This window comes from Hemicordylus capensis, chromosome 9 (genome assembly GCF_027244095.1).
Source record: "Hemicordylus capensis ecotype Gifberg chromosome 9, rHemCap1.1.pri, whole genome shotgun sequence".
Lineage (NCBI taxonomy): Eukaryota > Metazoa > Chordata > Lepidosauria > Squamata > Cordylidae > Hemicordylus > Hemicordylus capensis.
In genome coordinates, this window is record NC_069665.1 from 6,236,694 (window position 1) to 6,257,219 (window position 20,526).

A 20,526-nucleotide genomic window follows, 5' to 3' on the forward strand; every position below is an offset into this window, starting at 1 on the left:
GCAAACATGCATAGGTATATTAGCATAACGTTTTTGAGGCTCATCCGGTATAACTGAGGGTTGTTTCTCCTGGCCATTTTGGCCCGGTAAGGCCACAAACTCCCAGAAATAAAAACTCTTCTCTGGGTGGAGGAGAGAGAATTAAAACCAAACAACCACACAAAACGGCATATATTATAAAGCAATGTTTAAATCAATACATTGTTTTTCATAAATATACATTATCGGTTTTAAATAAATAAATGAACATGTTCTTTAATAACAGATTCTGCAATATTTTTAGAATATTCTTTTAGCATATTGTTTAAAAAGATTTAAATTGTTGTGTTCTAAATTTCTTGTTTTTGTTTTTAACTAATGTTTTAATGTTGTTTTTACCTTGTTGTAAACTGCCCAGAGACGTAAGTTTTGGGCGGTATAAAAATATGTAAAATAAATATGTAAAACAAACAAACAAATAAATAAATAAACAAACGCTAAGTATGAAATCAGCTACAATTTAAAATGATTAAAAAACCTTGGTTCTTAAACAGCAAATGCCAAGCAAAAGATAGATATAAGAACAGATGTTTATGTATAGATTTGTTTTGTCATTACTTAGATCAGAGCTTGACAAATCCCAGATGCCAGGGGAGCCATGACCCTAGATACTTATACTAGACTAGGATATTCAGAGGCAGAATTATTTAATAAACATCTTTGTTTATCCCATACAGCCCTGTCTCTGTTCTGCTATTTATAAAGGGGACAAAGAGAAACCTATTTCCTCTCTTCCTCACTCCCCACAATGCCCATCTCTAAGTAGTTTTCTCCAGTGTCCATTTTCAGGCTCCCACAGGCTTGGGACTGACTTTTGCACGCATGGGGGCTCAAGGTTGACTCAGCCTTCCATCCTTCCGAGGTCGGTAAAATGAGTACCCAGAATGTTGGGGGCAATATGCTAAATCATTGTAAACCGCTTAGAGAGCTTCGGCTATAGAGCGGTATATAAATGTAAGTGCTATTGCTATTGCGATTTAGTCTTCACAGCACAGCATGGTTTGGTGAGACAGGAGTAGCCTTCAAGAAGAGCTGTGCCTCTCCTTGTGAGCATGTTGGTTTCTTCCCTTCATTTTTGGTTTGAGACAAACCACAGTTTGCTGCTCCATCAAAACTGGCAAACTCTGGGTTGGGCTTGCTCTGTGAACCAGGATTGGAAATCACAGATTGAAGTGGGTTTTCAGTTCTGGTTTGGAGGGTGATCATAAAGTGTCGCTTGCCAATTCGTCCATCGTAGCAAAGAGAAACCTTGGCAAACTGTCATTTGTAATCAACTCAAAATGGAAGTGCAGTCAAGGTGAAAACGAGGAGTGGCGGGGCAGGGTGTGAGCCTGTGGCTTGCTCTTGACCCTCCCAGCCACGGTTTGACTTTCCATCTGGATCAGCTCTCAGCAAACAGGTCTCCGCCCCCCCCTCCCCCAGCCCTTGACTGCTTGTCCAGGAGGCTAGCAAGCATTTGATGAAAGGAGTTTGCAAAGTAGATCAGTTAATTGCTTCCTGACTTGTGGTCCAGATGCCTGGATGGGCCATTTGGACAGAGATTTTCCACACACAAAAGTAAATCCAACCTTAAGAACATCAGAACAGCCCTGCTGCACCAGGCTCAAGGAGGCCCATCTAGTCCAGCATGCTGTTTCGCAAAGTGGCCCACCAGATGCCGCTGGAAGCCACAGGCAGGAGTTGAGGGCATGCCCTCCCCCTCCTGCTGTTACTCCCCTGCAACTGGTACTCAGAGGCATCCTGCCTTTGAGGCTGGAGGTGGCCTTTAACCTTATTTCAGTTCTGGTTGTGTGCAGGTTCTAAAAAACACAAACAGAACCCAAGGGAGTTTAACTGTTGGCTCATCAGTGAAATCATTTGAATTAAATAATGATACACATGCGTATTATTTCAGATAGACATAATACTTTGAAAATAATGCATGGTATTAAACATGTTCACCAATCCCAAGGTCTCTGCCGGGATTTAGTGTCCCTTGCAAAGTATCTGTAATTTCAGCCTCCTTCCTTTCTGTTTTCCTCTATAGATCAGTTCTTCTTGGGTCCAGGGGGCTTGACATATCCCACATCTCTCAGCGGCTAGAGAGCCTTAGTGCCGTGACGACTTTCGAGCCTCTAGAGCCTGTGAAGGATACAGATATCCAGGTAAAAGGCTCCAATCCAAGTTGAACAACAATAGGTACTGTAGCAGTTTCCCCAGGCATGAGAGCACCCAGCTTCTGTGCTGCTCACGATGGCTTTGGTCGTGGTATACATTTCCCTCGTCTGCCCCTTAGAAGGAACCTGTGTAGATATAGATTTCTTTTGGAATGGATGGCTGCGAAGTGGTAACAGATGCTAACCTGGTAACAAATAAGGAGAGGGTATATACTCTGCATTCGTATTTAGTGCATTGGGATGAAACATTCTGAGGGAGAGACCGGTGAAAAAACAAAACTCTGTGCCCCAGCTGCTTAGATCTCATTTTAGTCAGTAGAATTTCATCGGCCTAAATCATCCTAATCCTGCACAACTCCTTTGTGCAGCATTGAAGCCAGTCTTGGAGGGAGAGAGCCCCCATTTTTTCAGAGGGCAGAACTTCTGTGCATCCCTCCCTTGCAGCTTCTGGCCATGTGCTGCTTCTCAAAACAATCTAACCCCGAGCAAGCTTGACTGAGTTGGAATCTCCTGCTTGTGATGAATGACAGACTAGGGTGCTGAAGGGATGTGCAGCTGTGATCTCTGAGCTTTAACGTTTGAGAACCCCAGCTGAACGAGTGAGGTGCCAAACGACGGGTGATGAGCAAATGTGATCTCTGCACTGAGCTGAGGTTGGATCCAGAGACCTCTAAGCCTAAAATTCTGGGCCTAAAATTCTGTGATCCCGTGTACCTCTGGTGGGAAACCACACATTGCAATATTCTAAAAAATATTTGCTTGTGGACTGATTCATGCAAATCAAGTCCTCAAGTGCAGACACTGAATTAGTTTTCATATGTTATTTTCAGTGTTGAATTTGAGTTTCTCTTGTACTGAATTCTGAGTATGATAAGCTCAGTTTATCCTGTTTACAACAATATTCCTTTAGTTTTGCTCACCCCTTTCCCACCTCATCTTGCATTGCAGTGGTTGGTGAAGACAGAAGTGAGAACATCCTTGTAAACTTACATTTTCCCTGGAGATCAAAATGCAAGAAACAACAGTGCTCACAGATAATGCAGGCCCATAAACCATTGGCTCAGTAGTTTTGGGTGGCCCAGGATCTCAGCCCAACGGCCTCCTGGTCCTTTCCTGCTAACCAGTGGGGTGTCTTTCTGTCCTGCATCTGTGTGTGTGTTGTTAAACCATACTTTTAAATGCTGACTGGGGAGAGGCATGCCAAATTGCATCTCGGTTAATTATATGAATTATTTAGCAGTAATAAAACCTAGCTGATATAGAAAGAGGATAGCTCCGGAAATGGCTCCCATTAGGGTAATTGGCTAGGAATCTTGCAGTAAATTACAGGAATCTGAGTGGGAAGCTTTGTATGTGCTTGTGTGTTTTGTGGGTATATGTTCTTTGTTTTTAAGATCTTAGTTTTGATAACTTGGAAATTCTTTTGCTGGTTCAAAACAAGATCCCCTTTGCCTGGTGTTCTTTCCCCTCCGGCAGGCAGCCAGCTGTCTGTGGGAGGTGCCTAGAGCGGAGAACAGGGGAGTGATGACCTGTCCCTGTTTTTTAAATTGTATTCAGAGAGCAATTGCATCTGAACATGGAGGTTCTATTTTGACCAATACCTGTTCTTACTGAGAGGTCCTGTCCTCCATGAATTTGACTAATTGTTTTTTAAAGCCATCTAGGCTGGTTGCCATCACTAGATCTTGTGGTTCTGTGTTAGTTATGCATTGTATAAAGAAATGCTTTCGTTTCTTTGTTCTGGACCTAGTGCCTATCATTGCTGACCCTCATATTATGAGAAGGCTAGGGAGAAGCCTTCCCTCTCTCTGTGCAGCCTGTAATTTTATACATTTTTAATCATGTAATTCCTACTCCTCTTTTACACTGTGTTTCTCTCCAAACTAAAAAGTCCTAAACACGTTAATCTTTTCTGGCAGGGAAGGTGTTCAGTCCCTTAATCGTGTTGTTTGCTCTTTTCAATACCTTTTCCACCCCTACAGTATTGTATTTGAGATACTGGGGCAGAAGGAGATAGAGAACTGGAACTACTGTATAGTTCCAGTTCTCCATCTGTATACTGTACATACGCCTTAGGGGGAACAGTGGTCCCCTGTATGGAAGTGGGCTAATAAGGCACTGCAACTGTCTATTTTTGCAGCATAGAACCAGTGGGCAATGTTTGTACAAAGACAAAATGGAGACAAGAAGGTAAAAGATTCTGAAAATTCCAGAATTATTGCTGCTTTTAGCAGCAGTTGCATGCAAATAAATCTGCCTTATATCGAGTCAGACCTTGGTCCATCTAGGCCAGTATTGTCTACACTGACCGGCAGCGGCTACGCCAAGGTTTCAGGCAGGAGTTTACCTGGAGATGCTGCCAGGGATTGAGCCTGGGCTCTTCTGCATGCAAAGCAGATGCTCTACCACTGAACTATGGCCTCATCCTCTAAGGCGAATACCTTACAGCAGCAGTGCTCACATGTAGTCATCCATCCAATTCAAACCAAGGTGAGTCCTGCTTAGCAAAGGGGACCATTTATGCTTGCTGTCTTAAGACTGACAATCCCTTTGAAGAGGACAGTCACCCCTTTTGCTCCTGAGGGGGGAAGCTGTCTCACAGTCTCCATAGAAGGAAATACTGAAACTCAATGGCCCCCACTCAGCAGCAGTTACGCAAAACTGAAGAGCCCTGCTTCTTAACAGTAACTCTTGAAGCTTTAGGGTTGGGTGGAAAGGAACTGGGCCTCAGTACAGTGCTCCCCCACTGTCCACAGATAGAATAAATAAATAAATGTTTGCACATAAAATAAGACCCAAGCTAGAGTAGGGACACCTGTCTTGGGTGCTACCAGGTTTGTATTGCCGCCAGGCTCAGCCGCAGGCTCAGGTAACACGCACACGCTAGGAATACACCGCAGCATTTTGTTGCAGGTCCACTCTTGTGTTCGTGATTTCTGCTTTCCCAGCTGCAAGGCTCAGAACAGAGTCCTTTTGCTCTGTCTGGTTAAATGGGCACAAGACACCAAAAGGACTTGAAAGGTCCGCCAGCAGCAGCACTAACTCAGCAGAAAAAAGGGTTGGAAATTGATTGTATTAAAAGACTGCTCCCCATCCTCCTCGTGGCGATGGGTCTAAAATCCTTTTCTTGTGTTGTGGAGTGACGGATCTGGCGGTGCTACAACTGCAAATTCAACTGCTTGCAAACACAATTTGTCATTGTCATAGTTTACATTTCCAAGAGTACTTTCAAAACATCTTGGGTGCACACCCAAACATTGGATTGACGGTAAAGCAGCCCAGAAAAGGCTGTAACTTTCCTATAACCCAGGGGTTCTCAAACTTGTGTCCCTAGATGTGGTTGGACTACAACTCCCATCATCTCCAGCCACAGTAGTCTTTGTGTTCTCAAACACAAGTTTGAGAACTCCTGATGTACCGCTTCCTTTTGTACCATTTGTTTCATTTTGCATTGACATCACAGTTCAGTTTCACATATTAGTCTGTGTTGAGATCAATTCCCGCTTAATCGGCCTGGAATTAAGGCTGACACATCCCGTAAATGTGAAGTGCATTTGTAATAATGAGAGAGAAAGATGTTTACTGGGGTTGATGTAGTGATACAGCAAAACAACATTCTCTCCTGCTTTGATATCTGTGGCTTCATTATTGCCAGCAAGATGTTGGCTTAATAGCACTATGTAAAATCTGTTCTTTTGAGCTGTACAGTCTCAGTTGCTTCACAGTGGTTAAGTGCACAAGCCCATGCACTCTTTAGCTGCTCAGAAGTGACCTATTTAGTATTTTGAAGTCAATGTGAGTCTCTTTGCTCATTCTGTCATGGGGTTTTGTTTTTTTTAAAACATCTTCTGACACCTCTTTATCCCAGTACATGGTGGAGCCAATGGTTGGATTGTATTTTTCCTCCAAGGAGACCTTTACTGATTCTAGGTCTGGATAAAGACAGGTCCTGACACCGACAGTCTGCAAGTCTAGTCCAGTTCTTGAAGCAACCTCTATATTTGCCTCCATAGCTCTAGGTTTTCATTAACATGTAGTAAAAATGCTTGTTTAGAGTTTTACCTGAATTGTAGAACTTGAGAGTTGGAAGAGAACTTGGAGGTCTTCAAGTCCAACCGCTGCTTCAGTGCAGGTATCTGCAACAGCCTCCCTGATGGATGGCTGTCCAGAAAAACAAAACAAAACTAGCCAGGGTATCTGATTCTCTTGTTCCTTCAACCTTTTGAAAGATGAAGTTGTCAGCAAGGGAAGTCAAGATCCTTTTGAACCTCCCATTCTTAGTAGCATTAGACTTCCAGCAGTCAGGATATTTGATCCTGTCGTAAGGATGCCATTTTGGCCGCAGAATTCACATGATGTATTCCAGGGCCTATTTCAAGACAAGCAAGTCTTGAATAATGATGTTTTATCCCCCAAAGTAAGGATATGCATCTCGGAAAGGAAATTTGTCTGCTGATTTCGTGACAATCTGACCCTATGTATGTTGCCATCGGGGCATTGTAAGTAGATCTCCAGCCCCCCAGCCCCAGAGATTACCCCTTAAAGGAAAATCGATTCTCTTTCTGCTGTTGGGAGATGGTTAGATTTTTATCCATGAGATTTCCCTTGCACTGATAAGCACTCCGTGATGATTGAAGAAGGTGGTTCCCATCTTTTTGGTTCGGAGTTTGGACTGTTAGCTGGGCAAGAAGGGGTTAAAGTGCACACTAAGAGAGTCATTATAATGATATCATCATAGCTTTTTCTGCTGTTGGGAGGTGGTTAGATTTTTATCCATGAGATTTTCCTTGCGTTGATAAGCACTCCGTGATGATTGAAGAAGGTGGTTCTCATCGTTTTTAAAAAAAATATTTTTATTGAATAAGAAAATAAAAGGAAGCAACATGATTGCATTATCATCTCTTGAACTTCCAAAGGTTGCATATGACATATTATTGTTCTCATCTTTTTGGTTCAGAGTTTGGACTGTTAGCTGGGTAAGAAGGGGTTAAAGCGCACACTAAGAGAGTCATTATAATGATATCATCATAGCTTGCCGCAAAAATGGTGGGTGGAGGTGGTGGTAGTGTGGCAGGAAGGCGTGTGCTCCCCGTCGCCTGCCCACCCTCCTGCCCACGACCTCTGCAGCATTCAGTTGTGGCTTTCAGCAGTTGGAGCCGATGGAGGTGGTAGCCAGTTGGGCGGGCGAGTGATGGGGTGGTGGGGGATGCATGGGTGGGCTTTGCGTGGGGTGCCCCTGAGCCTTGGGCTGGCCCTGTGTAGAATCTAGTGAAAAATCCAGGGCTGGGGGGAGAGAACAAAGTAATGTCCATGTAACACATTTAAAGAGGATTTGCTGTGTGAGCTGTGAAACGAAACCGTTTAAAAACAAAGATTCTTAGAAAAGTTGTATATGCCTGAAGTGTATGAAAAGCTTCTTTTCAAAACAGTCCTGTAACCACCCTATTTTCTAAGCAGAGCTCCAAGCTAACATCAAAACGTATACTTAATGCACTTCTGTTTTATTAATCCAAAGAATCTGTAAGTAATTTAGTCTGTTCCCCAACACTTACATCACTGTGGTACCTTAGCAGAATACCATTATACACTTAGCTCTTGTGCATCTTGTATAGTCATACAGAGACTTGCTGGCAGCGAAATAAAGGAACGCTGAGAGAAATAAAAATCATAAAATAAATTCAAATAAGTGGGTCCCCTCATGACAACATTAAATGCCAGTGAGCTTCTCTGTCCACACATCCATGCTCTTCTCCTTTAAAAGAGAAACAACTGAGCACTTCTAGGTTGCAGGCCATTCTGCCCTTGCCATCTGTGAAAGTTATAGAGACACTCAGTTTAAGAGGCTCAATAAACACCGTTCATTTCTTCTGAAAATAGGATTCCACCAATGTCTCAAATAATTATGACAAGCTTACTTTTATTGATATGCCATAGTCAGGAGCTCCCGTCTTTTGCTTCTAAACTGTGGGAAGCATCCAGTCTATGTTAGTCAGGACTAAGAACTAGTGATGTGCAGAACCAGTGATGTGCAGTCATGAATCAGACGGGCTGGTTCGAGCTGTTCGATTATGAACCGGACTGCTGCAAACCAGAGCAGTTTGAGCATGAACCGCTTTGAGCTGCTTCACTGAACTAACCGTTCATATGCTGTGGGTATCGAATTTGGATTGAAATATACTAAACGGTCCATGCACTACCCTACTAAGTTCCATTTAGGGATTAGCTAACAAAATGGTCTCACTGATTTCAGTGGTGCCTGTTAGTGGCTGACTGGTCTGGATGCTGCCCAGTATCAGCACCAAAACGAAAATAGTTTCAAACCAGGGAAATTGAAGGTTGGAACTCAGACCTGCCTATTAACTGACCTCCACATTTGATCTTGTACAGTTCCCTCAATTTAGTGGATGTCTCTCAAAATCAGCTGCAACTGAGCTTGTCAGACTTAATCGAACAGTTTTCCACTTGCTCCCCATGGCATCTATTCAGAGGGTATATTATCATGATGCTGAAAACTGAGGAGGAAAATAGCATTTAAAAAACAAACAAATTTGTGATATTCTCAGGAATGATGAGGTTCTTCTCAAAAGTCAGAATCTCCACATTCTGAGACACAAAAAACCCCATTCTTACTTAAGTTGAGTCAAGCTTATGAATCTTTCCTTGGGGTGCTGATTCAGTGGGAAGGACTCCTGAAATCAGCATTGCTTATGTGTGTCAGCTCTTCAAACAGGACACTAATGCAGTGGGATGAACCCACTGAAAAGTGCCTCCAGTTGGGAGAGCATAACACTTAAAGTCAAGTTAACATCTGCCTATATGTGAGACACCTTGAACATCGTTTACTTTGAGCATGCTGCATGTGAAGGAGTGGTTTGTAACTCAAAAACGTTTTTCGGGTGTGTTTTTCTTTCTTTCTTCTTGATTATTGTTATTCTTTTAAAGGCAGTTAGTCCAGTAGATGGTACTATCCATCTATTTCTTTTATATTGTTTTGGTGCTTTTCAAGAGTTTCTTCCGGTCCCCACAGGGAGATGTTGCAGTGCAGCCCTTGTTACTGGCAGCGGTGGCTAGCGTGCCATTTTTGAAATCTGGGCCAGTTTTGAGATGAGCCATCTCCCCGCTTTGCAGCTTTGATTGCTCCGGAGAAAGTGCTGGCACATCCAGAACACAACATTGCTTCTCAGGGGCTGTAGTCTCACAAAATGTGCTGGAGCTTTTGTTCCTGTGCAGTGACTAGCACTTACATGGCGGTTGAGAGTACATCTCTTCCTTCATCTCATATTCCTGAGGCAATGCATGCTGGGTCTGGGCCCTGAACAGTTACGGAAAGAGAGAGGGTCATAAGGCTCAGTATAAAACAGGCATCTGCAAATCTACCTGCAAGCTCACCAGTTGAGTGGCAAGTGCTCCCAGCCCTCTGGTGGGCAGGATACCCAGCACCACACAGATCTCCTCACCAACTGTCTCATTTGAACATAAGAAGAGCCCTGCTGGATCAGGCCCAAGGAGGCCCATCTAGTTCAGCATCCTGTTTCGCACAGTGGCCCACCAGATGCTGCTGGAAGCCACAGGCAGGAGTTGAGGGCATGCCCTCTCTCCTGCTGTTACTCCCCTGCAACTGGTACTCAGAGGCATCCTGCCTTTGAGGCTGGAGGTGGCTTATAGCCCTCTGACTAGTAGCCGATGATTGACCTCTCCTCCATGAAGTTATCCAAACCTCTCTTAAAGCCATCCAGGTTGTTGGCTGTCACCACCTCTTGTGGCAGAGAATTCCACAAGTTGATTATGCATTGTGTGAAAAAGTACTTCTGTCTGTTGGGTCCTAGATTTCCTGGCAATCAATTTCATGGGATGACCCCTGGTGCTAGTGTTCTGTGAGATGGAGAAGAATTTATCTCTATAATTTTATAGAGAAGAATTTATCTCTATTTGGAATCCTTTCTGAGCAGTAGGAGAGGCTCCTACAGTTTCTTACCATCTCCATCTCCCAGGGCACTTCACAGAGACCCGCTTCTTTCCCAAGTCTTCTGACTATGTGCCAGAAAAGGATCTGAGGGAAGAGAGAGGGTTGGTGGTGGCCACAAATAATGGCCAGCTAGTGAGCTCAGCCTAAATGTGTGGATTCCTGTTATACAGGCTCTGTATTTCTGGTTGCTCAGTGCTGGTGCAACACATCTGTGAGGAAGCACCTTCCGGTCTTGTGGGAGCAGCTCCTTGGCTAGGCCCGGCCGCAGGACTGAGTCCCGTGCTGCTCCTGCCGCTTGTGGAAATGGCAGAAGCGAAGAGATCTGCACAGCGCAGGATGTCGCTCTTCCCTCCCACACAACCACCTTCTTCTTTCTTTTTGGAGAGGAGAGCTGGTCTTGTGGCAGCAAGCATGACTTGTCCCCTTAGCTAAGCAGGGTCTGCCCTGGTTGCATCTGAATGGGAGACATGATGTGTGAGCACTGGAAGAGATTCCCCTCAGGGGATGGAGCCGCTCTGGGAAGAGCTGAAGGTTTCAAGTTCTCTCCCTGGCAGCATCTCCAAGAGAGGGCTGAGAGAGATTCCTGCCTGCAAGCTTGAAGAAGCAGCTGCCAGTCTGTGAAGACAATACTGAGCTAGAGGGACCATTGGTCTGACTCAGTATATGGCAGCTTCCTATGTTCCTATGTTCACCACCGCCATCCTCACTGATCCTGCTCGAGGAGGCATATTGAGATCAGCCAACATCCCTGCATCTTTGCCTCGAGTGGGGGTGGAGAGAGACTTGGCTAAGCTCTGGGCATCTTTGGAGATGCTGAATTTTGTCCTCATTGGCCTGATAACATAGAGTTGCCTGTGGGAGCATGCTTCTCCCAGGTATGTCCTGTGCTTTTCCTGCTTGCTACTAATGGTGCAGCGGGGAAATGATTTGACTAGCAAGCCAGAGGTCGCTGGTTCGAATCCCCGCTGGTATGTTTCCCAGACTATGGGAAACACCACTATCGGGCAGCAGCGATACAGGAAGATGCGGAAAGGTATCATCTCATACTGGGCAGGAGGAGGCAATGGTAAACCCCTCCTGTATTCTCCCAAAGACAACCACAGGGCTCTGTGGGCGCCAGGAGTTGACACCGACTCGATGGCACACTTTACCTTTACTGGTGGTAAGGGGTATTATTATTATTATTTCTTGTTTACACAGTCAGACAGGTCTTATTGACTGGTTTGTTTTATCCAGACATCGAGTCCTTCCCAAGGACCTGGGATGGCTGAATTTTATTGTCAATTGTTATAGATATCGTCGCAGAATATAGGCTGTTCCCAGTAAAGCTGCTTTTTATTATTTTTGTTGTTGTTGTTGTTGTTATTTACATTTATATTCTGCTCTTCCTCCAAGGAGCCCAGAGCAGTGTACTACATACTTGAGTTTCTCTTTCACAACAACCCTGTGAAGTAGGTCAGGCTGAGAGAGAAGTGACTGGCCCAGAGTCACCCAGCTAGTTTCATGGCTGAATGGGGATTTGAACTCGGGTCTCCCCAGTCCTAGTCTAGCACTCTAACCACTACACCACGCTGGCTCTCATACACCATTCTGGCCTCAGGTATATAGCTGTGGGTGTGCGGAGAGGCACAAGTATCTCCTCTTTGTGAAGACATTGCCCACCTCAGTGCTGCAGAAACACAGCCATCCTTCTGAGGTCTCTGAAATAGGCTTGATGCCTGTCCAAAATGCAGACGTGGGCACACTAATGCACTTTATGAATATTTCAGCCGCCGTTCTTGGTTCAGAACACAGTCTGTCACTTCCAGAGGCACTCAGCAATACTTCTCAGGTTTCATCTTGTTGAAACCTTTGCTAAGAATAAGAGCTTGCCATTTCCTGCTAGAGCAGAACGTGCCGGACCAGAGCCATTTACTTCCTTGCTTCTGGACGTTATGCTCGAGTTATTAGGTACAAATGGATAAAACCTTAAGGGCTGAAGCCTTGCATCCATAGCTCCTTGCAATGGGTCTGTGCCAGGTGGTCAGCATGAGAAGACAAACTGCCTGAGCATTGCTTGTTTCTATTTCTAATTTATAACTTGTAAGTTGAAGATGTCCAATGTAATGCGTGTTCCATTTTAACAGCTCTTAAGTCCACTGCACTCTGTAAAATAATAATGAGATTCCCACTTACTAGACCTCGGCAGTATAGAGATGTAGTGCTTTTTGCCACTGCAAGAAGACACATGGTTTGCGTAACAGATGTGGCATCCTTTCTCCTTAATTCCTTCTACACCAAGTTGCATGTTTGCATTCATGCTAGCTGGTGTGTAGAGTTTGGCTTCCCCAAAATCTGGCTATAGCCATTGAACTGGAAGACCCTGAGTTACCACGACAAGACATTCAAGCAAAAGAGGAGGCTTCTGGCTCTCATGATTCAGGAAAGAAGCTTGAATGTTTGGGAGTTGTAGTTCAAACAACAGCTAGAGAGCCAAGGTTGCTCGCCCCTGCTGTAGAACATAAGGTATCCCCATAGTTAAGGTACTTGCTTGCTCTGGGTAGCCTTGCTTCTGGGCTAATAGTCTACCAAGCCCCGTCACAGGTGGGCTAGTGAAATGGTTTTAATGCTTTTGTGCCTTTCTAACAAGTTCCATGTTGACTTCTTGATTTCCAACTTTTTCTTAGTCATTCATCGGCATCCATGGGACTCGCAGTAATATTCGACTGCAGGGGTTCTCCAGTAGGGTCCCCAAATGTTGCTAGACTACAACTCCCATCATCCCCAACTCCCCAGATGGGAGCTGCAGTCTAACAACATCTGGGGATCCTACTTGGAGAACTTCTGCTCTATTGGGTGGAAGTATCAGATGCTTTCAAAATGGTATGAGGGGAGATGGAGCTAATTTTCTCCCCCAACCGTCCCTCTTCCCCATTTGCAGTTGGCATTAAAAAGTTGGACTTACACCTTGAGTTGAGGGGCATGGTGTTTCCTGGAGAAGCAGTGCTTGAACTAAACCTTCTGTTGTGGCTCGCCCCTGCCCCTTTTTCTGCTTGCTAATCTGCCATGCTAATTTAACATACTGCCCTTCTTATTTTTTTTCTCCTGTTGGTGGTAGCTGCATGGCATAGGATAACAACAAACTTCTATCCTGTGTTAAAGCAATGTATGGACTAGAAAGGCAAATCTCTTTGATAGCAGTGAAAAAAAGTTGCGTTTCAGTTCTGCTCAATTCTGCTTTGTTTGAAGTTGAGGTTGGGCCTTTATCGGAGAGCAGATTTCAAAGCATGCATTGCAACTTACCGTAATAGGGAGGCATTGATTGTTGACTTATTTGTAGATGCTAATACAGAGCCGTTTCCTCACTCAGTGCCTTGAATGTCCATTAAGGTTTTGGATTTGGGCCAGTAAGTTCCACCGCTGCAGTTTCTAACATAAGCTGGGCCATCTGTCCAAGAGCACTAATGTGGGTTTAATTTTAAAAGCAGGTGAAGCTTGCAGTTTATTTTCTTTTAATATTTATTATCCTGCATGTACTGGGAAGGAGAGCTCTTTAATGTATCTTCTTCAGGTTGGAAAAGAAGTGGCAAGTAGAAAACATGAACATCCTTATGATCTGTGGATCACTGCATAAAGACCTCCCTCTGGTCAAATTTCATTTTCCTTCTTTTAATGTATTTCCAAGCATAACCTGTGGTGTTAACAAAACTCATGCTTGGGGTGTTGACAGTATGAAATTGATGTAGAGGGGGCTCGTTCCTGGGTCCACTTAAACAATCAGTCAGAAACAAGGATTGGCAATTATTGATGTTTTATTGCTTCTGCAGTCAGCAATAGGTAATCAGTAGGCTCTTGCTCTCAAACCGATTACAGTTTGGTTACAGGTGCACCTTACATTTATACAAACAATCTAGATGGTGCTGACACTCTAGACATAGTATGGTGGTACAAGTATCTAGCACGCAAGTGAACGCCTGATTCATTGTTCATCAGGTGATTACTCCTTATTTGGTTAGATCCTGTTTTCTAGCCTGGGAACCTTAGCTGTGTTAACAAGCTTCATGGATACAGTTTAGCTAGAGAGAGATAATGACGCTAATCATGAGAGGCAGTGATGTCCCTAAGTTTGGGCTAGGTTACTTTAAGTTAGAATGAGGTCTTCTAGGCAAAAATGGAGTTTCTTTGGTTTTCTAAGCACATCAATAGCATCACCTTAATTGGCTGACCGGAATGAGAATGAGCCTTACATTTTTGTCAAGTTCCCTTTCAACTTCCACTTGTAAGCCTCCTGTTATGTGGGAGATGGGAGCCTATTGCATTAACTTGACATGGTAGCATCAAATAAGATCCTCCTGGGTTTTGCCCAAGGATTGAGTCCCTGTTTACAGGGGAAAGTTATAGGAGAAAATCCACACACATATACCCTTCATATACCATATGGATAGCATGCATATTTTAAAAAACTTAGGTGTCCATTATTGCATAAAAAGGAGCCCTTAGACAAAGGAGAAAGTAAGTGGGAAGGCAGATTGTATGAAGGAAGATCTTATAAGTGCAGTGGAAATAAGAGGGAGGGCAGAATACAGAACACTTTTGGTAGGCATTTGCAAATATAGCTCTGAAAGTGGCATGATGTAAGATTTTTCACAGATATAGTTGTATTCAGAAATGTGTTATAGACCACCTATATTAATGTTTCTGCCAGTTTTATTTTTAATGTGCACAAACCTGAGTTTAATCTGTGATTCTATTGTTTTGTGCAACTCCATTCAGAATGTAACAAAAACTCTACTAATCCTCAGTAATGTGGTATGTTTTGATACTACAGGGCTAAAATGCAAAACATTAGCGCCTTAAATTGGGACAAATTAGTTTGCCAAATTAAAAACGGGTATAACGCTGTCCTGGTGAATGCCATGGCAGCCTCAGCAAGGCGTAACTTTTCCGCCTTGCGTCTCTCACGGTTGCAGTTCTCCTATGCCATTCTGTCAGTCTGTTCCAAGCTCCGGGAGTGGCATACTGTTGGACTTCTTCCAGGAGGGGGTTACCAACAAGTTAATCCAGCCTATTTACATTCCCCTACTGTTCTACGCCCTTTTCTTCTGGTGGGTCTGCCGCACTTGCCTGCTTGTGTCATGACTGTCAAAATAAATAAAACGATTAAAGCTACAAGCTAACTTGGCTTTTCACTCTCCAAAGCCCTGTGGATGATCAAGGATGTCTGATCAAACAAGAGTGGTGTTTACAGCACATTTTGTTTGGTATGGGGCAGTTTTGAGGGGAGACGGTAAACTGGAAAAAGATGGCACTTCTTGTGCCTCACAAGTTCAGTGGTGAGGTGGGGGGTTGACAAGTTGGCCGGTGCTTGTAAGCTTTGCTTAGGGGTGGCTTCATGCTTCTTAATGATAAACAGTGTGACTCAATGGTTGGAGCGGTGATCTTCACTATTTTTCAAGTGAGGGCCACTTTTTGCAAACAGTCTTCAATGCAAGAGCCGTTTCCCACTGTGCTATCCTCTGCACAGTACTGCACTCAGTGCTGAAAGGGCCCTTTAAGAGAGATGGAGCCCTCTCTTAAGAGCTCTGTGGGGAAACCCTGAAGAAGGGCTGTGCTTCCCCAGAGGGCCAAGACACAGTGGCCCACCAGATACCTCTGGGATGCCACACAACCAGGAGATGAAGCCATGCCCTTTCTCCTGTTCCTGCTTTCCTGCAACTGGGACTCTGAGGCACCCTGCCTCTGAGCTTTGAGGAAGCCTATAGCCATCAAGACCAGTAGCCACTGAGAGACCTGTCCTCCAAGAATTTGTCCAAGCCCCTTTTAAAGCCATCCAAACTGGTTGCCATCACCACATCCTGCTGTCGCCTCTAAAGGTGCCACTTGGGTTTCATTTGATGATTTATTTTAAAGTGTATTTTTAAAGGCATTAAATGCTTCAGCTTTTTGAATGAACTCTTTGTGGAGAATTATAACCATCTAATTAGGATCAGTGCTTTGATCTCTTTTCTGAATGAGGCAAGCAAGCAGTTTATTTTGTAGTTTGGAGTAACACTTCTGCTTTATAAAAAGAGAAGTTGCACCCCTCTCCCAGAAGCAGTAACAGCCTGCTTTGGGCGGAGACTTTTCCACCAGCATTGTTTGGCAGGACCATATCAGGCTCGGCCCATGGTGCTTAGCGACCCCATCATATAATGCAAGAGTTCCCAGCCTGTAGTCCGTGAGTCAGGCCCACAAATTTTGATCATCGGCTCCATCTCGCAGGGCGAATGTTTATTGAGATTTTTGACAGTGTCTGTGTTGCACTTTGTGTTATCACCCCTTCTTTATCCACACCCCCAAAGGTTTAGGATAAAATTGCAGTTGTTTTAGCACAGAGAAAAAGGTTAGAGTAAGAATGAACAAATGGTTGGACTTTCTCCATGGAGTGATCTTTGGAGGACATTCCTGCCAATTTTCATTTCCATTCCTCTGACAACATCGACATAATTTTATAGTAGCTTTTGTGTGTTTAAAACTTTTAAAAGCTTTAAAAACACCACTGCAAATGTGGCCACTGCAGGGCCGATGGTCAGGGCACACTGAAAGCTGAAAGTCTCGCAATGCTAACATATTCATTCATTCATTTGATAAATTTGTATCTATCAATTTGTATCTGCCCACTGCTGAGGTCTCTAGGAAGTTTACAGCATAAAACAAACCAAGAATAAAACAAATCAAGCATCTAACAGTTAAAACATAAAACCAGATTAAAATATCCATACAAACACCAAAAAGCTTGGCTGAAGAGATGTGTCTTCAGCTGTTTCCTAAAAGTCAACAGAGATGGAGCAGCTCTAATCTCAGCAGGAAGTGCATTCCACAGCCCTGGGGCAACCATAGAGAAGGCAAGCCTTTAAGTCGCCACCAGATGAGCCGGTGGTACCCTCAGACGAACCTCCCCTGAAGATCTTAATAGGTGGCAGAGTTCATAACGAACCAGGTGTTCTCTTAAATACCATGGGGCCCAAGCCCTTCCCATCTCTAGGGGTGTTGTAGACCTTATCAAAAATCACAATGAACATCCCCTGCCCCACCATCCTGCCGATGGTACCGATCAGTCCAGCTGTCTCATATACTACTTGAGTTCCCAGCTGCGTGTTGGACTACAACTCCCGTCATCCCATCATGATAGGAGTGGTAGTCCAACAACATCTGGGAACCCAAGACTGGAAATCCCTAATGCAATGTGGGCAGGATTTACTGGCAAAGGTGGGTGAGGCTGTGTCTGCTAGACAGAACAGCCCTGCTTTGTGCTGCTTCACAAAGGATGTCCTGGGCCAGTGTGGACAGGACATTGACTCTAGAGTTGCCACTCACAAGTCATAAGGGCATTTCCCTTGCCTTTTTATTGACTGTTCTGTAATCCCCCCCCCCACCTGCCCAATTTTGCAGTCAGTATTTATAGAGTAGTGGAAAATCCATGTAAACAAATTGTTCTTCAGGTATTAAGCCGATGTGTTTGCTTTAATAAGGTCCATAAATATGAAGCACTCATTTATGCTATTGATTATTGTGTAGCATATTATGCGCCAACATATTTCAGCACAGTTTGGTTTTTAAGAGACTAGGGAGGGGAAAAAAAGAGGGCATTACCATATAGCGTTTTAATTTATACAGTGGCAACGGCTATTTATAGGCTTAAATAATTACAATGCCAAATTGGGTCACCCTGCTCTACTTCTTCTCTTACTTGCTGTTGCAAGAGATAATAAACTATCTGCAGGAGGGTGAATTAATACATGTCTCAGTAGACCTGAAAGGGCAAGGATTTGATTGTGTCCCGCACACCCTTTTTCTAATTTAAAACGTTTTCTATTAGAGAGGTGGGGATTTGGTCTCAACCTGTGGGCATAAGCCCCCTCATCTGCAAGGAGAGAGGCCATCTCTGTTGTGAATCATAGACAAAAGCCTTGTTTAAGCCACGGGTTTTCTCAGTTTCATCATAGAGGTGGTTTGGGTAGGCAAAAAGGCCTGAGTCAGTCCACTTCAGAACTGAGTTTGGGTGGTGACTGGGCATACTTTGTCTAGAGTTGGAAGATGTTTTCTCTGACGTAGGAGCTCAGAGGTCAGTAGCTGTCTTGCCTTGGCCAAGCAAACAGGCTGTAGTGTGGTGATCCAGCACAGGTCGGCAGGTGGAGGGCCAGAAGCAGGAGATGCTGTCAAGGGTGGCCCAAGGTTGGGTACCCAATCAAGCAAATGAGGGACAGAGAATCAGAGGCAGGAAGTGGGCCAAGGAAGGGTTGGGTGCCAGATGACATGGAGAAAGCAGATGTCGCCAGCACTAGTCTGATGGCCCGCTACTGAAGTAGGGTGTAATGAAGTAGTCTACATAGCTACTTGAGGCAACAAGTTGCTCAGACACAGGAGTATAGGAAGCTGCCTTATACCAAGTCAGAGCATTGTTCCATCTTGCTCAGTGTTGCCTTCACTGACTGGCGGCAGCTCTCCAAGGTTTCAGGCAGGAGTCTCTCTCAGCCCTACCTGGAGATGCGATCCCAGGGACTGAAACTGGGACCTTCTGCATGCAGAGTGGATGCTCTTCCACTGAGCTACAGCCCCATCTCTCCCAGCCGACAGTGCTCACATGGACTCACCCATCCAAATGCAAACCATTGGGCAGACTCTGGCAGGGCAGACTCTGCTTAACAGGGCAGGATCCAGGAACCAGGGCAGACTCTGCTTAACAAACAGCAATTCATGCTTGCTACAACAAGGCCAGCTCTCTTCTCCAATAAATCCTTGTTATGGAGGGACCCAATGACCCCAACATGATCATTTGGAGGCAGGGTGTTTTTTATAGAAACTGAATACGTCTTCCCTGTTTTTATCACCTGGTTATTATTTAAATGAATAGTCTTTGTTGGAAAATTCTGCGAATTACAGAGAAGGTTTACACAACTGTGTTTTAAGGGGATGCTCCTGCAGATGGCGACCCAGATTCTGCTTGCATCCCTCCAGTCAAGCCCACTACTGCACGGAGCAGATGGCTTTATTGAAAGAGGGGAACCGTGGTGGACTCTCCTTCACTGGAAGTTTTCAAACGAAGGCCAGATGACCATCTGTCATGGAATTGGGGGTTGGATTATGTATTGTCTTATTAAATAATTTTTTTTGGAAAAGAAATTCAATTTAATTGAAATTCAAATTTTAATGTGTTTTTATTCATTGAAATTTGTATCAGTTTTTTTTTAAAAGGAATTGGGGGTTGGACTGCAGGACTTCTGAGGTCTCTTCCAACTCTAAAGTTCTATGATTCAAGTAAAACTTGAAACATGTTAACTGCACATAAATGAAAATTTGGGACTACGCAGTATAGTGGTTGGCTCAAGAACTGGACTTGAAGACTGCCTTTACTGAGGACCTGCCTTTATCAAGACCTAGAACCAGTCAAGATCTTCTTGGAGGAGAACTATGATCCAGCTGTTGGCTCCAGCATGTACTGGTATAAGGGAGAATCATAAGATTAAAACCCAAAATCTCATTACAGAATGAGCAGAGAGACCCACGTTGACTTCTAAATACTAAATAGATTCTTTCGGAACAGCTGGAGAGTGCATTAATCCCTTGTGGACTTAAACCACAGAGAAGCAACTGGAAATCTACAGCTCAATATAACAGATTTTATGTAATGACATTAAGCCTGTCATCTTGCTGGCAGTACTGAAGCGACAGACTTCAAGGTAGAAGAGAGTTTCCTTCTCTGAACACTGGATTGTACTAGGAGGCCTCCAAGATCCATAAAGCAAGTTCTTTCCCCTCAGTAACCACATGGTGAAATTTTAGGAAAGGCTCTCACCCCAACATTGCAGTAAAATTGCATGTAATTTGCAAACATACAGGGATGCTTTCGCTTACCATCACATGGCTGCTGACAGGAAGGCTCTCCTTACTGCAGCCATTTCTTGGGGTCATTTTGGAGATGTATCGGCCCCAAATGAAGGGTGAAAACTGACCAGATTTAAGTGCCTTCTGCATTTGTGGGAAGTATTGGTAATTTGGGGCTTGATTTCCACTGTAGTTAACATACTGTTGGATCATGTCAGAAGGATTCTTCTCAGTCTCCTCTAACAGTGGAGTAGGACCATTAGCAATCTTGCTATGAACCACAGGAACTGAAAGGGGGATGGTAGTTAGACACATTATGCTGCTGGCAAGCCATTTGTGATCAAGAGGGAGGCAATTCTTTCTGACCGCCTCCCCCTCCTGTCAGGTTCATCTCTCTGCTTCTCTCTGTTAATCTGTTTGAGGTTTCTGCCTGTCAGATGCCCCTGCAGCTTTTTGCCATGATTGGTTTGGGTCAAACTGAATTTCCGACATTTTAAAAGCATGAAAAGGCTGTTGAAGAAC

The 20,526-nt window shown here is 44.2% G+C and overlaps 1 protein-coding gene across 4 annotated transcripts in view; it reads left to right on the forward strand.

Annotated features, from left to right (window-relative positions):
- NUP93 (nucleoporin 93) overlaps positions 1–20,526 on the forward strand; it is a 105,481-nt gene that overhangs the window by 16,810 nt on the left and 68,145 nt on the right. For all 4 annotated transcript variants that reach the window (XM_053271100.1, XM_053271099.1, XM_053271102.1 and 1 more), the window contains exon 3: positions 2,066–2,183. In XM_053271100.1, the coding sequence (XP_053127075.1) occupies positions 2,066–2,183 (118 nt within the window). The remainder of the gene's footprint in view (positions 1–2,065; positions 2,184–20,526) is intronic.